Here is a 15,533-nt window from a genome sequence, read left to right as displayed (position 1 = left end):
GTCAGTTTCTATTAAGCTTTTTTATTGCTTGTATATTAGGCATTACAAAATTAAGTTAAACAGATACTTGATTCATCAGAGTGAGGTTAAATCATCTGCATTTATGGTACCTGGTATTATTTGCCATTTATCTGCCTGTTTGACAGAGATGTAAATCTTGCAGAAAGACAGCATGTAACAAAGTTTTTGTTTGTTTGTTTTTTCCCCCCCTACTTCTTCTACCAGACACTAAAACTCTTTACAGGGCAGTTTGTAGTTGATGAGTTCTGTCTGTTCTCTGCTGCCAGCAGAGTGAAAGTATAAAGACGTGATCAGTAGTGCTGTCACTGGGCTAAGATGCTGTTCAGTTTCTGTCCACACAGTGTCACTGTAGCTGTGAGAGAAACACTGCTGCTTGGATTTTTTTTCTTTTCTTCCCCCATACTGAAAATGTAATGAGGGGGGTGTGTGTGAAAATTGATCAAAACCAAATTGATCAAAATTACTGAACTAAAATTACTATGAAATTACAGTCATAGTGACAACTCTTCTTAAAAAGTATACATTGACTTAACTGGAGACTCAGTAAGCATCATGGAAGGGGAAATGAGGATGTTCAGCATCTCTCCACACTCTCTTGCCGTCTCTCTGTAGAAACAAATGCAAATTGTAGTTAATGGTTTATTTTAACAATTTGCCTATTAATGTACTACTATACCCAACTAACTCCAAACACCTCACAGTACACTTCTGAGAAACTGATTAAAATCCAAGACCTACTGAAATCACCAGCTGTGAGCCTTCTCCAGAGGGAGACTACAATAGTTCATGCTTTGGTATATAAACATCTAAATATTTAGGCTCTGGGGGAAGAAGCAGTTCAGAATTGTTTTTAGGTGCCAAGGAAACTTGGTGACTTACCTCGACTGTTGGAGCGATGAAACGCTTGTTGTGGTTGAAGGATTCAATGCTCTTCGTGTCCTCTTCTGACAAGGAAAAGTCAAACACATTCAAGTTCTGCTGGATTCTGGAAGGCGTCACGCTTTTGGGAATACACACAACACCCCTCTGAATGTGCCACCTGCAAATGAGTCATTGAGTCATGTGATTAGTCAAATAAATGGAGGAAACTGTTAAAGGGATTAGTGGTGATTGTATTACTTTGAGTTTTCCTGCCTTACCGGAGTATAACCTGGGCCGGTGTCTTCTTGTATCTTTGGGCTATGGCTCCCAGTCGAGGATCTGCTAGCAGACTTGGTTCATTAGCGGAGGCCCAGGGTCTGTCTCCACTGCCCAGAGGACTGTAAGCTGTCACACAAACTCCCACTGAGCTGAGATGGAGGTATGAAACCTGTTACTTTGACATATTAATCTCAGAAATGATGACTGCCAGTTTGAATGTTAAACAATCATTAAACTGACCGACAGTGTGAGAGGAGATCTGCTTGAGACAAATAAGGATGGCATTCAACCTGTAACACAGACACACAATTATTAGTTACAGTTTACTGACTTGTTTGAACAGAGCTGAAAAAATGTAGCTGCACCTGGTTTACTACAGGTTTGTGTCTGGCCATGCTTATGATGTCATCAGTCTGCCTGGCATTGAAGTTGGACAGACCTATAGCCTTGACTAGCCCTCTATCTACGAGGCTCTCCATGGCAGTCCAAGTATCCCTGTAGTGTGTGTCAGAGTAACAAATGCTTCCATCTTCCTTTCGAGGCATCAGTTCCTCCCCCCTCCTGAAACGCCCACACAGAATAGCTGCTTCAGGTAAAGTGACAATTCAATCTCTGCTCAGTTACAGCCAGATGGAGACGTATTAACATTACTGAGTGTGTGTAGTTACTCACTGAAATGCAATGGGCCAGTGCATGAGGTAAAGGTCCAGGTAGGAGAGACCCAGATCTGCTAAACTGGTCCTGCATGCCTCTTCAACATCCTGAGGGTCGTGTTTGGTGTTCCACAGTTTGGAAGTCACAAACACTTCTTCACGCTGCAGAGCCTGGAGCGGAAAGTATGACACAGATACAAACCAATGACTGCTCTGAATACAGGGAAACACTTGAACAGGGCACATTACAGACAGTGACAAGTTTGAGCCTGATGGTAGTGAACTGCAGACTTGAACCTATGTTAAAACCAATCTTCATCTACATGTTTTGGCTTACAGACCAAATATTAACCACTTCATCAAAACCATTTGCTGACACAGTGATTTGTATACACTCTTTGGACTCTTCTTTAAAGAAACATTATGTTATTTGGGTTTCTGACATTTATTTGAAAAAAAAAAAACAACAACAACAAAAAACCCATGAGAGAAGTATAGATGAAAAAACATCTTGGCAGAGCTTCCTAACCTCAGAAATATAACTAAAACTGTCATACATCTCTAACCCTGCAGTGGCCCTCAGGTTTAATAAACAACAGCAACAATCAACAGAAAAACACTTCACAGGTAAGATAAGGAGCAGATATCTTGTTTGTTTATGTGACTAAACTGAAAATATTTATCCGTTTTTTAGCTGAATGTCAGTAGATTTATCAGTTAACACTGTAAAGCCTGAAACATGAAATAACTGCCAGGAAATTCTATTTAATTGTAAAAAAATGAATAAATAAATAAATAATAATAATAATAATTAATTTGCTCACAGTAGCACTGCATGTGTCTGATAGGCTACCCTATTACATGGTCCAGCAGATAGCTCCTACAATTCTTAATATCATTCTAAAGCTCACTTTTAAAGCTCTGAGTCAAGAAAGCATGTGGATTGCTTTGAAAAGTTCGGCTAAATATTTGTAGTTTTTACTTTTGTATGTATTTTTATGGCACGTGTCCACACCAGCCTACTGATGTGGCTGACGTGAAGAGAATAAAGGCACCTGGAGCTGATTAAAAGGCCACCAAAGCTCACCTTTCCTGGACCCACCCAGAGAGCCAGAGCCTCTCCAACCTCCTTTTCATTCTCATAAGCAGCAGCACAATCAAAGTGCCTGTATCCACACTCTAAAGCTGTATGCACCGCCTGCTTCACCTGAGAACACACAGAGACAGACGTAAGCTTTCTTTAAAATTCCACCATGTCCAAAAACATTTGTTGGACCTGCTGGACAGTGTTTATGTCCCTGCCTGTCCCGAGGTACTTTTCCATGTGCCGAGTCCAATCACGGGCATCCTCTGCCGTGTCGAGAGAGTCACAAAGGTGTTCATGCTCCAACTCTGAGAACCTGGCGGAGAAAAGACAAAGAGGAGTGTGTGAGGTCTTCACTCGCGAGCTTATATGAGGCTTAGTTGTCTGGTCATCATGACCAAGTCCTAACACTGAGTTACGAATTAAAACACATATGAGTTCATTAACTCTGCACTACAGCTCCAACTCCGAGAACCTGGCGGAGAAAAGACAAAGAGGAGTGTGTGAGGTCTTCACTTGCGAGCTCATATGAGGCTTAGTTGTCTGGTCATCATGACCAAGTCCTAACACTGAGTTACTGATTAAAACACATATGAGTTCATTAACTCTGCACTACAGCTGGGGTCATGTGTATGAATCATATACTCTACATATGCAAATTCCTTTAACAAGCAATCGTCTTGCTTGCTGACCCACTTTTCTGTTATTAGCTGTTCTTTTGCCATTTGAGCTTAAAACTGTGTTTCGGTGAAAATATAAACTCTTTGTGAACTCAGCCCCGTCGCAAGAAATGGCTGATGCGGCTAGATGCCATTCGTCACAGTGCAGAGTTACTGGAGCACATCTCAGGCAGCCTTTCCATGGTTCACTAATTGCCTGTTTTATCCTCAACATGTGGGGCGCACACACAGACTTTGCTCATCAGGCACTGCAGTTGTTTCACGTGATCTCCCAGCACAGATCACCTTCCCTTTGCTCTGCCCAGGGTGCAGGAGAAAACATTTAAACCAGTAACCATCAAACACAACCAGCATTTGAATATAAAGTCTTTCTTCTCGTACCTGGAATCGCTTCAGAAGATGAACCGGCGATCAGTCGAAGGTTGAGTCCATCAGAATTTTAGCACGCTGAGGTCAGTCTGTCTTCATATGTTTATCTGTAACTACGGCTGATAGAAAATGTCCAAATTCCACCATGCTCGCTGTTAAACATTCATGACCAGGGTCACAAGGCAGATTTATTCGTTTAGAGGTGCTGGTGGCTGCTAAATTTTTACTTCCATATTACTATCAGAATTTGGAGTCTTATTCCAGTTTTGATCTTGCTAACCTTAAATGCCCAATCAAATCAATAATCTATCCATCTATCTATGTCTGAGAAGATGAATGCAGCTGGGAAGATGAAAAAATAGTTTTGATACAGAGATTTGTTTACATTCTTTTGACTATTTTCTCTAAAGAAATGTCAGATAATTTAGTCTTCAAACATGAAGTTAAACAAAACCATGACTGAAGATTAGACGAACAAATCTTGATGGACCTTGTTAACCTTACAACTGTAATAAAAACTGTCAGATAAATGTATTACAGTGGCCTTCATGCGCAAAGCAAAAATACAAATACAGAAAACCCAACAATTTTAACTTTACAAGCAAGGTAAGGACAGGCAGGTGTCATAGTGGTAAAGTGGTTAACAAGACAGTTACTGGTTCATGTTGCATGGCTGGGGCCTTTCTGAGTGGAGCATGTTTTCCCTGTGCCTGCATGGTACTCCTGAGGGTCCGAATAACATTCGTGAAACTTAATTGGCGATTCTAAATTGGTCATACCTGTGAATGTCTTTCTATGCTGTCCACTCTTGCCTCTGTACGCAACCACAGAAGATTTCAGATCAAACAGAACTCGAACAGTGTGAGTGAAGTGCAAACTTTTAGCTTTAGCTCAAAGTATTTTACAAAAGTATTGCATTAACTTTTTAGAAATTACAGCCATTTATAGTCTCCCATTTTCCGATACTTAAAAATCATCGTCTGACACGCAGTTTCATGGCCAGGTGAGATCTGTTCCTTTGTTATTTAATGATAAATGGCGCAGATAGAAGATATGGAGTTGGAATGGACTCCAAGTGATGAACTTGCTTTTGGTACAACAGGAGACAAATATGGTGCTCAAAGACAGAATTGTGTGCATGGTTAAGAGAAACAACATCTAACAAAGTCAAGAACACTCTCTGGTAGGCCTATCCTTCAAAGGTCTACATTCGATTATGAAAATAAATACAGAAGGTCTACAACACAGTGAAAACTACTCGTATTTGGTTTTTCAGTCTTATGGCATCCTCCTTCATTTCCATCAATATATCCTTGGATCTCATATTACGGTTTATCCTGGAATAATGAGAAAACAGGCCTCAGTTGGCCATGAAACTGGTTGTCAGCCAATGGCCATAATTGTTAAGCAGTGAATGGAGGTGTTTTGTAAAACCCCTTTAATGAAATCAGAGAATCTGCACTTCAAACACATCTTTATGCCTGGTTTAAACTCCACCGTGGTGGTGTAAAAGAGGCAAAATTAACAGGTTAAGGTATGTTTGTTGTTGCTGTTGTGCGCTGAGAAGGGTTTTAATCTTATATAATGTTGCATGTTGGTCTTTTCTCCCCCCCCCTCCTTGAGGTTTTCTTCTTTCCCACTGTTGCCAAGTGCTTGCTCATAGGAGTTTTTCTTAGAATGTAAACCACTTTGAGGTGAATGTTATTAGGAACTGGTACTTGTTCTCAAGCAGCAATAAATGAAAATGAAGAAAAGTGCTAACTTCACACATTTGGTTTATTTGTTTTCATTTTGAAAAATTCATAGATATTGGCATATGCACAATAAGCAGTGTAAGTGAGTCTTTGATTAGCAGCAGCAGCACTTGTTAAGCCTGGTTGTTGCCACAGGACCATCACACAAGTCATTCAAGTCTCTCCCCAAAGAGAAAAAAAAACATATCATCTCATAGTTTTGTCTTTCACAATATAAAAGAGAATTTATCAAACACGAAGCATTCAAATATTTTCCTGTACACCTCATTTATACGACCTACTAGGACTGTCAGCATAACCCACACATATTCTCACCACTGCTGCAAATTACAGCGAGGAAGAGCTCAAGGGCGTCCCCTGCAGCTGAGACAGAGAACAGTTTTTCTATTTGCACTACTACAGTTTGTAACGTTTGATGTACAGCTGTTAGGGAACAGAGGCATTTATCACATCGGAAACTGAGGACTCCATGTAACCAAAAAAGTAGACAACAATGCGGTCTACTTTTTGGCATTGCTCACAGTAGCACCGAGACATGGCCTTCAAATGCCACAAGAGAAAGCAGAATATCCCCACAACAAAGCTGGCTTTCCCACAGGAATCGGTCTAACGTCACGCTTGCATTCCTCTGGGAAATCCAGCAATTACTTGTATGGCACTTTACAAAGACGAATTGGCAAAAATCATCAGTCTTGTATCAAATCACTTCCTATAAATGATCCTTCTTACATACAGTACAGTAAGGTGAATTACTTTACATAGCTTGCTTACCGTTTTTTAATTAATTTTTTATAAAATTACCAGGTCCTGGTGGTAACGCCTAACACAGCATAGGGCATCATGTGTTGTGTTCATGGCTATTTGTCTTTATTATAGTGTGACCTGTATGTGTGTTCACATATGTGGTATGACACCGGGCTAAGGCACCTAAATGTCCCTCAGATATTGAGCCAGGCTATTCAGTTCACAGCTCAGAAGGGAAAGCACCGATATTATGTGCAGATATCTAAACTTACACTGCTGTTACAGTTACGTGATTGTCATTCCCAGATTTTTCCATTGCAGCTAAACTATGCTAATATCATTGGAGTAATGGAAGAGTTTTTAGAGCTCTGTGGCACTGCATGTCTAGGGATATTTTAGGGGAGACAGATCATACTAATGGCCTACAGATTTTCAAGCACAATTCTTTATTAGATTGAAAGCATGGGGAAGAAAAAAGAAGAAAAACTCCGGCATGTGCCAAAGGAAAGGCTATGCTAAAAACCACTGAACCTGCTGGTACATTTAATGTAAAAATTAAGCAATCCTATTTTGACATGTTTGGAAAACAAAATCCTGTTCTTGTTATAAAATATTTCACGCTTTATCCCATCACAAAAAGACGAGGATCCGAGTCGGATGGCATATAAAACCACTGATAAATCCGTATAAAACAGTTAAGAAAAGAGGTTCCCTTAAAAACCAGAATCGTGCTGAGCCCATCCTCAGCACCGCTCCGCTGCTCAGGGTGCTTGTGTGTGTATTTGTGGGTCTGTGTGTGTCTGTGTGCGCGCGCGTTTGGGCTGAAAGACAAAATAAATATGAGTACTTTACATCCTGATACTGCCATTCTTCCTTTTGTGAAGTCCCTAAATTATCACAGCACATGTTCAAAGCTGTATTCATTCACAGGGACATGAGGGTAACTACAAACAAAGAAGGAGTAGATGAAGGAGTGTGGTTTTTTTCCTCAGGTTTAGTCTGGAGTTTGTGGTGGAGGAGTTAGAGATGTGTCTTTCTAGGACTGGGGGAGGTGCTGTCTGATAATTTCTCTGGACTGAGGGGGGATCCTGTCAGGAAAACGGACCGAAAACTCCACGATGAGGTCACCACGCTGTGAGGGGTTCTTTGGAAAAGGTAGGCCTTCGCCTCTGAGTCGTTTCACCGTCCCTGGCTTGATGATGTCGTGACAAGGGAGGGAGATGACGCGGTTTTCCAGCGTGGGAATGCTAACTGTGCAGCCACACAACGCCTGGAGAAGAGAGGAGATTAAAAGGGTTAACATCATTAATAGGAATAAAATGCCAAATCCATGAATATCTCGGTGATGTAATGTTTTGTTAAAGTCTGCAGTCTTCATATCGTCCCCCAGTACGCTATCGGGAGGCAGTATTTGTTGTGCTTTCGGTGTGGTGTGTGTAAAAGTATGTGAAGAAAAGAAATTGTACTGACAGCACTGCGGGGGTCGAAAGAGCAGTATTTGGAACAGGAACATTTAGGAAAACATGACTTGGCAGTGGGAAAGTTTTCTAGTCTTTGTGTGCGAGTGTGTTTGTGTGTGTCTGTGTGTGCATGTGTGTTAGGGAGTGTGTGTAAGTGTGTCAGCGTTGCAGGGCCCCACATTGCACAGGGGACTAATTTTAGCAACGGTCTCATAGCTGGGACTAATGAAGTGAGGCAGGAATCGGCTGAGCTCGTAAATAGTTGGAGGGCCTGTCAGATCCCCACATGCACACAAACACACACATGCACAGACGCACACTCACTCACATGCCTCACCTCCTTATCACAGTGCCTGATGCATCCAGTCCGTGTAGAGAGCGCTAAACTAAACACAGAGACTTTCCGGTTATCACGACTTCACAGGCTTTCCAGTGAGCATCATTCACCAGATTTGCACTTAATGGAAAGAACTATTTAAATCCACAACTGTGTGAATGGACTTCCCTTTTTTTTTTTTTTTTTTTTTTTTTTTAAATATAACACTTGAAAAATACATCACTACAAATAAAACAGTAAATAAATACTATAAAAAGGTATGGAAAAGAGAGAGAAAACCAGTGAGAATGATCAGCAGTAGAATTCACTGTGAGCTAAAGGGTTAGGTTAAATAATGAAGACAGGGGAACAGAAGCCTAATTTGGAGATTCCTCAAACTACTCTAAGACAAAGAAAGATATAGAAATTAAAATTAAACATTTTAAAGTTGTTAAAGGGTCGGCTCTCTTATGCCATTTGTTACTGGCTCCATTAAACTTTAGCCGAGGAGATAAAAATGTTACCGTTCATCAGGTATAGACCAATTTTAACAGCATGTTGCTATTGTTACTGTGCTACTTTTAAATGCATTTACAGCCAAGACTGATGAAATACACTCACCAGCCACTTTATTAGATATGGCAGCAACTCAATGCATTTGCAGTTCAAACAGAGCATCAGAATGAGGAAGAAATGTGATTTAAATGACTCTGAACGTGACACGTGGTTGTTGCTGTCAGACAGGCTGGTCTGAATATTTCAGAAACTGCTGATCTACTGGGATTTTCCAACACAACCATCCCTAGTGTTTACAGGCTGTGTTCCAAGAAAGAGAAAATATCCAGTGAGTGTCAGTTTTCTGGGTGAAAATGCCTTGTCGATGCCAGAGATCAGCAGAGAAGTGCTTTGATCTAATAAGAAGGAAAAAACAACTCAAATAACCACACATTACAAATAAGGTATGCAAGAGAGCATCTCTGAATGCACAATGCGTCGTACCTTGAAGCAGATGGGCTACAGCAGCAGGAACACCACACTCATGTCAGCTAAGAACAAAAAACTAAAGCTACAATTTACAAGGGCTCACCAAAATTGAACAAAAGAAGGATGGAAAAACATTCAGTCTGATAAATCTCTATTTATGGCATGATATTCACATGGTAGGGTCCAAATTTGGCATGGATTCATCCTTCCTTTTATTAATGGTTCACGCTGCTGGTGTGGGAGATATTTTCCTGGCACACTTTGGGCTTGTACCCACTGAGCATCACTTAAACCACAGCCACAGCCATCCCTTTATGGCCACAGTGTGCCCATCTTCTGATGGCTGCTTCCAGCAGGATAACACACCATGTCACAAAGCTCAAATAATCTAATACAGGATTCTTAAACACTGTACTCAAATGGCTTTCTCAATCCAACATAGTGGCTCTGGGATGTTGTGGAACTGGATTTCACATCATGGATGTGCAACTGACAAATCTGCAGTATCTGTCTGATGCTGTCATGTCAATATGGACTAAAATCTCCAGCACCTCTGTTTCCAGCAGACTTATAGCAAACCAAAAGCGTGTCCAATCCAGCACTACATACCTACCTAATAAAGCAGTGAGTGTGCATCTAGTACAAGTAACTGTAGTGGTGCTAGATATAAAAAGGGAGATCGCTTATATCACCTGGGTATCATAAAAGATCAAATCCCTGAAGGATTAAGATACTCAATAGCTAGAGATGTATAAATTCAATCCCTTCTGATGTAATTGTGATTTTTGCCCAGAATAATAGCTCCAAGATCCAATCCATGCGCTTAGACACTATTGTACTAATTGGAAGATTTTCAGGCTGTGCCTGTTTCTTTGAAAAGAAACTGGGGTGTAAATGTGGCCTGGAGAGCAGCTGCTTCACAGGACCAAGTTTTCCAGCCATGACATCATCATCATCCTTTAACCCATCACATACATTAGAGGGTGATTTATTTGACTGCAGTGGAGAGCAGTGGCTCATCCTTCAGTTATGGACAGCTCCATTGACTAACACACGTCTCGCACACAGACAGGTTGCCATGACGCTCAACACACATTGCCAGCTGATCCGAGGGCCCACTGATTGCATAAGCCTCAACACAGACAACAAGGCTTTAGAAACTGACACAGACACACAGTCACTTTTTGCTATATTTGAAAGAACATTTTCTAGACTTGTATTACTGAGGGCCATATGCTAATGTTAACTTTCACTGTTAAAACCCAACAGTTTTGTTACATTTAGCTGTCAGAGCCAGCTTAAGGCGTGCTCATAGTCCGAAGTGTCCTTACAAGTGTGGGCCGCCTGTCACAGAGCCTGTCCTGAAATACTGGTTGCTAATGCTACACACAACAGATGCTGCAAAATGCAAATGCTGTCTTACTCCCATAGATTCAGCAGTTATTTGCCAGAGAGCTGCAAAAAAGCTGTCCACGTTGCCTTTAGAGCCCAGCAGCCACAGTTGTCCTGGATGTGGATTTTACAGCAATGACAGGAGCTAGACAACTCAGAGGCTTCATTATTGCCATAGAGCCTACCTATAGATCCTAATATAGACTGGTTTCAGGGAAGCCAGTGTATCATATTTGAGGTAAACTCTCAAATTGCTTCTGACTGTCACAGTGAAAAGACAGCGGGGCTGAATGTTACCTCTGCTAATGTCTCCCAGGAGTTTATAGCATAGCCAAACAAACTTGGAGACACTAAACTGAGCCGCTGATCAGGGCATGCTTCAGGCAGAAAGCAAAACTGAACAGCCAAATATCTGGACACTCATACAGCAGCCAAAATATGACTAAATAGAGATACCTGCTTCAGAAAGGCGATTGCAAATATCAGCATGCCTCAGTCTCACCCCTTTTGGTTTTTACTTTGTAATGAGCACTTGCAGAGATTTTTACTAATATAATCAATCATCTCATTAGTGAAGCTATATTCTCTACTGAAGAACTGGATAACATTTGCCACATTATGCGTGGTAGGTTTTCTAGCATGCGGCATGCATCTGGTGCTGTGATTTTACTGCAGTATTTAGCATCACATCTTCAGGAGAGCAGTGGAATATGAGCTCTTATTTGCTTTGGATACTGAATCATCTGACCCGCTTCCCTAATATTCCCTAGATACCCCCCCTGACACACACATCCCTGCCACAGTTCCCCTTCGCTTCCTCATCTCAACTTTAGCTGCGTCAGAAATTAAGTCTCTTATCTGGCTGCTGTGGGAACAGAGGGTTTTAGCTGTGGGAGTTCTGCAGTGCAAACCTAATCACTGTGCTGGTTTGATCAAGTACCATCCCCTGCTTAATGTGACTCAACAAACTCTAATGTGCTCTCGTCAACTTAGGCTTCATTGTCTTTCCGTGTGCAGACGCACTTATTTTCCAGCGCATTAACTGCACGGTGCGAGAGTCAGTGCTGCTTTTAGAGGAAACCTGCTAAAAAAAAAAAAATGGGCCCGAGTTGAGTAAAAACAACATCTCCCCTGACATCTCCAGCTATTTGAGAGCACCTGCCATTAAGCAGATCACGTGGAGAGCAGGCCAGTGAGTGGCAGCGCTATTAGAAACATTAAAGTTTGTCTAATATAGAGCCAGTGCAGAGCTGGTGCTGGACTCGCTGCCCTCTAATTAAATGTCCTGCCAGTCACAGTAATAACAGCCTGGATCATCACCAATGTCACACTGCAATCCGTCTTTAATGGAGTGTGTTGGCAAATACGCTTGAAGATGGAGAGTGTGCGCACACACACACACACACACACACACACACACACACACACACACACACACACGCTTGTGTGCAGCTTTGTGCTTGTGTGTCTATTTATGTATTGATGCATATGTTTTCATACAGTGTGCAGAACAAGTGAGGATAATGGCTTTGTGCCAGTCACACAAATACACCACATTCTGGCTTCCTCTATCACAGCGCAGTGGCAGAGACTCTGATGCACACACTCTCCCACCTTGATATGACCACCCACCCAGCACTGTTAAATTACAGACACACCTCTCTGGGCTGAATGACATGAATAATTTGTATTTTTAGTTCAAACTTTGCACATCTTCATTAAAAATTAACCTGGGACTGCTCCACTGGGAATCAACATCAGAAGCTACCAACTACATGTAGAACAGCAACAAAGAGAGTTCAACTGGTGACAGAGGGAAAATCAGAAGACAAGACAGAAGAGAGAGGGAAGTTAAATCAAAGGAGACAGGCGCACCTCTTTTAGGCTGATCTTGCAGTTATAGATTATGTTGGAACCGTCTCTTTTGAAGTGGGCGTGCCCCTTGTCTTTAAGCACAAACGCTATGTCGGCGGGAATGTTCTCAGGGGTCTCGTCCCCTTCCTTTGGGAAAGTAATCTTGGTCCCCTCCTTCCAGCCTTTCTTGATGACAATGTTGAGGATCTTGTCCTCCGTCCTCATGCTCCGTCCGTCTGGGTTCAACCTGCGGCGCGTGATCTTCATGCGCTTGGTGCAGCCGTGGAAGATCTCTTCCAGCGAGACCTTCAGCTCGTGGACGACCGGAGGATCCTGCTGCTTTCGGTTGGTCCCGAGGCGCTCTGATGGTACGCCTCTCCTCCTGCGGCCTTCCCCTGGGAAGCCATTGTTCATCCCCCCCGGAAAGCCAAACTGCCTCCCAAAATGGGTAAAGGGATCATCCTCGTCCATTTCCGCGTCCTGCTCCGTGTCATTGCTGTGGTCGTTGTGGAAGGAAAAGCCGTTGGAGCGACTGTGACTGCGGTTGGAGCCGAAAAACATATCAAAGGGGTTGGAGCCACCGAAGAAGGAGGCAAAGGTGGCATGGGGATCTCCATGAAAAGTGTAGTGGTACGATGAACTTCCGGGAGGACCCGAAGAGCTGCTGCCTCCTGTTTTTAAGCCTGACAGATTTAAAAAAGAGAGAGAGAGAGAAAGAGAACAAGAATGTGAGACCTCACATGCACACACTCAAACACCCACCAGCTAAAATACACACAGTAATATGAATTCAGATACCAGACGTAGGACCTAAACACAAAGTGTGGGTAACAGTAGAGAGAAGAGTGGTGCCCGCGTAGGTGGGAAAAATCCCACAGCATCACCGGTCTTCCAAAAGCACTGCTGTTGGAGAAACTCAGGTCACTCCATCCAACACACTCGCACAAAAACACACACTTACACGCACACGTTTTCAGCAGAGACACATGCACAGAACACCCACAAATGCAAACTACAGCAGTCGCTGCTATTCATATCTGAACCACGTAATGGTCTTATGCCATCTGTCTGTCATCTAGCACACCACACAGACACGCACACAGAGTTACATACACACTCCACGGGCAGCTGAGGTAGACTATAAGGTATTACAGCTGGTAAGTGTTGTTGACACCGAAGACAGCAACAGAAAATTAAACATGTGCCAGCACATAAACATGAAAACATGGAAGAGACGGCATTATTACTTCAGTGACTGAAACCCACCAAGCTGCGATATGAGATGGTTCCTGAGCTATTTCAATAACAACTTAATCCATCATAACCCCGGCTTAATAAGGCTTCACTAACAAAGCCTGCACTCTCTGACCCCTTGCACTCAAATGACCCAGAACGCCCTTTCCTTACCTTCCTCTCCCAGCTGATCATAGACCACCCTCTTCTTGGGGTCACTCAGCACCTCATAGGCTTCTGCGATCTCCTTGAACTTCTCCTCTGCGCTAGGATCCTTGTTCTTGTCTGGGTGAAAGCGGAGCGCCATGCGCCGGTAGGCCTTCTTGATTTCCTCCTCGTTGGAGCCCTTGGGGATGCCCAAGGTCTTGTAGTAGTCCTTCCCCATGGTGGCACTCTCAGGAATGGGACCCCCTCTTCAGCTCAGGCTGTTGTCAGTCACTGGTGAGACACAAGACTACTTTAGAGTCTTAAGATGGATACTACGCTGAAGGAGAGGTTATATTTGAGTTGGAAAAGGTGCAGAGTGGACTGCATCCATTAGGGTTTTACTGTGAACACTATTTAATGATGCTGTAGCTGGAAATAGAAAGTGCTGCTTTCACTGCTGAAAAATCAAGAGTGCCGAGGAATCCCCCTTCATCTAATTCATCACAGGGCTTCTGGCGACCAGCTCAGCCTGTTAGGCAGGGTATAGATAATACTTTAATAATAATGGTGATGATTATCTGCCTCCATCCCAGTTTTGTTTAACCATCCGGGCATATAAACCCAAATGGACAGGCAGAAGCGCTTCGCCGAAGCACTGCGGTGGACACAGCGGGAGCGCACAAGGCAGGGGGAAAGCCTGGTTTCATCTGGAACACTAAAACACCCTGACTATCTGCTGCTACAGAAACCGTTCGCTATTACAGTAAAGCCCACTCCCACGGAAAAAAATCCTTTAGCGTGACAATTTCAGCTTTATTTGTGCCACTGTAAAAACCAACGGCGGGTTTAATCTGACTCACATTCCGACAGAAAGGAAAAGCCTAAAAAATAAAAAACGAATAAATGGACAGTGAGAAGAAATACAAGCAAAATCCTACCAGGAAGCTTTGCAATTAATGAAGAATCAGAACAGCATGGCCCGGCTTCTCCCTGTCTCTCTCTGTCTTTCTTCCCTTCAGCCCCTGCTGTCTGCCTGCCTGCTGCTCTGATGCTGCTGGGTCCTTATAAATTGACGTCAGGACGCCGGGAGGATCACTGGCTCCGAAATAACCGGTGACCAAACACCGAGATCCCCCTGACGTTTCTCTGAAAAATCTCGGACAAATGTCCGTGAACCTTCGAGTCCACATCCACCTTGGGTAATAATAATAATAATAATAATATATATTTTAAAATCAGGATACCGTTCTCTAAAAAGGGATTAAAGCATGGGTGCGCAAGGAATCTATGAAAAAGTTACTAAGTGATTGTAACTTCTTTGATACGGGGCTGTGTTCGGTTTTTAATAACTCCTTTCACTCTGGTGATGGTTGATAAACCTAACCCCGCTTCTCGTCCGCAGTCGTGTTCTTTTCTGGTCCACCCGACTTTGAAATTTGCGCAAATATAGAAAGCTTTTCCTTAAAAAGCGTCAAAACATTTCCTTACCGAGCCTGCTCCTCCTGCTGCTGCTGCCTTGTTTCCGATTCTGGTCCTGTGTCTGAAAATTGCAGCCGGGAGAGCAGACCCAACCCTCTGTCAGCCAGCAGCCAGCAGCACTCTTTGTTCAGGGTCTGCTCACATACACACAAACAGCACAGGCTGATTTCTATTTAGGATTTAAGTTAAATTAGTGGCATTGGTTTAACTTTTTGATTTATGG

At 42.8% G+C, this 15,533-nt stretch overlaps 2 protein-coding genes across 3 annotated transcripts; both read right to left on the bottom strand.

Moving 5' to 3' along the window:
* Positions 1 to 80: 80 nt before the first annotated feature.
* Positions 81 to 5,596, bottom strand: akr1a1a (aldo-keto reductase family 1, member A1a (aldehyde reductase)). Its single transcript, XM_084945346.1, has 9 exons — positions 3,960 to 5,596; positions 3,117 to 3,214; positions 2,902 to 3,021; positions 1,834 to 1,985; positions 1,527 to 1,722; positions 1,402 to 1,451; positions 1,161 to 1,310; positions 901 to 1,060; positions 81 to 627 (listed from the first exon to the last, which is right to left on the bottom strand). The coding sequence occupies exons 2-9, from the start codon at positions 3,195 to 3,197 to the stop codon at positions 562 to 564; spliced, it is 975 nt and encodes a 324-aa protein (XP_084801472.1). The 5' UTR covers positions 3,198 to 3,214; positions 3,960 to 5,596; the 3' UTR covers positions 81 to 561.
* Positions 5,597 to 5,705: 109 nt separating this feature from the next.
* dnajb5 (DnaJ heat shock protein family (Hsp40) member B5) lies at positions 5,706 to 15,454 on the bottom strand. Of its 2 annotated transcripts, none has more exons than XM_084945344.1 (4): positions 15,320 to 15,454; positions 13,859 to 14,122; positions 12,473 to 13,134; positions 5,706 to 7,715 (listed from the first exon to the last, which is right to left on the bottom strand). In XM_084945344.1, the coding sequence occupies exons 2-4, from the start codon at positions 14,067 to 14,069 to the stop codon at positions 7,482 to 7,484; spliced, it is 1,107 nt and encodes a 368-aa protein (XP_084801470.1). In that variant the 5' UTR covers positions 14,070 to 14,122; positions 15,320 to 15,454; the 3' UTR covers positions 5,706 to 7,481. The 2 variants fall into 2 exon arrangements, with proteins under 2 accessions (XP_084801470.1, XP_084801469.1); XM_084945343.1 differs by lacking the exon at positions 15,320 to 15,454 and adding an exon at positions 14,770 to 14,905.
* Positions 15,455 to 15,533: the final 79 nt, after the last annotated feature.

This window comes from Perissodus microlepis, chromosome 12, assembly GCF_051167445.1.
Source record: "Perissodus microlepis isolate ML-2025 ecotype Zambia chromosome 12, ASM5116744v1, whole genome shotgun sequence".
Classification (NCBI taxonomy): domain Eukaryota; kingdom Metazoa; phylum Chordata; class Actinopteri; order Cichliformes; family Cichlidae; genus Perissodus; species Perissodus microlepis.
This window is presented reverse-complemented; position numbering and strand designations above follow the sequence as displayed.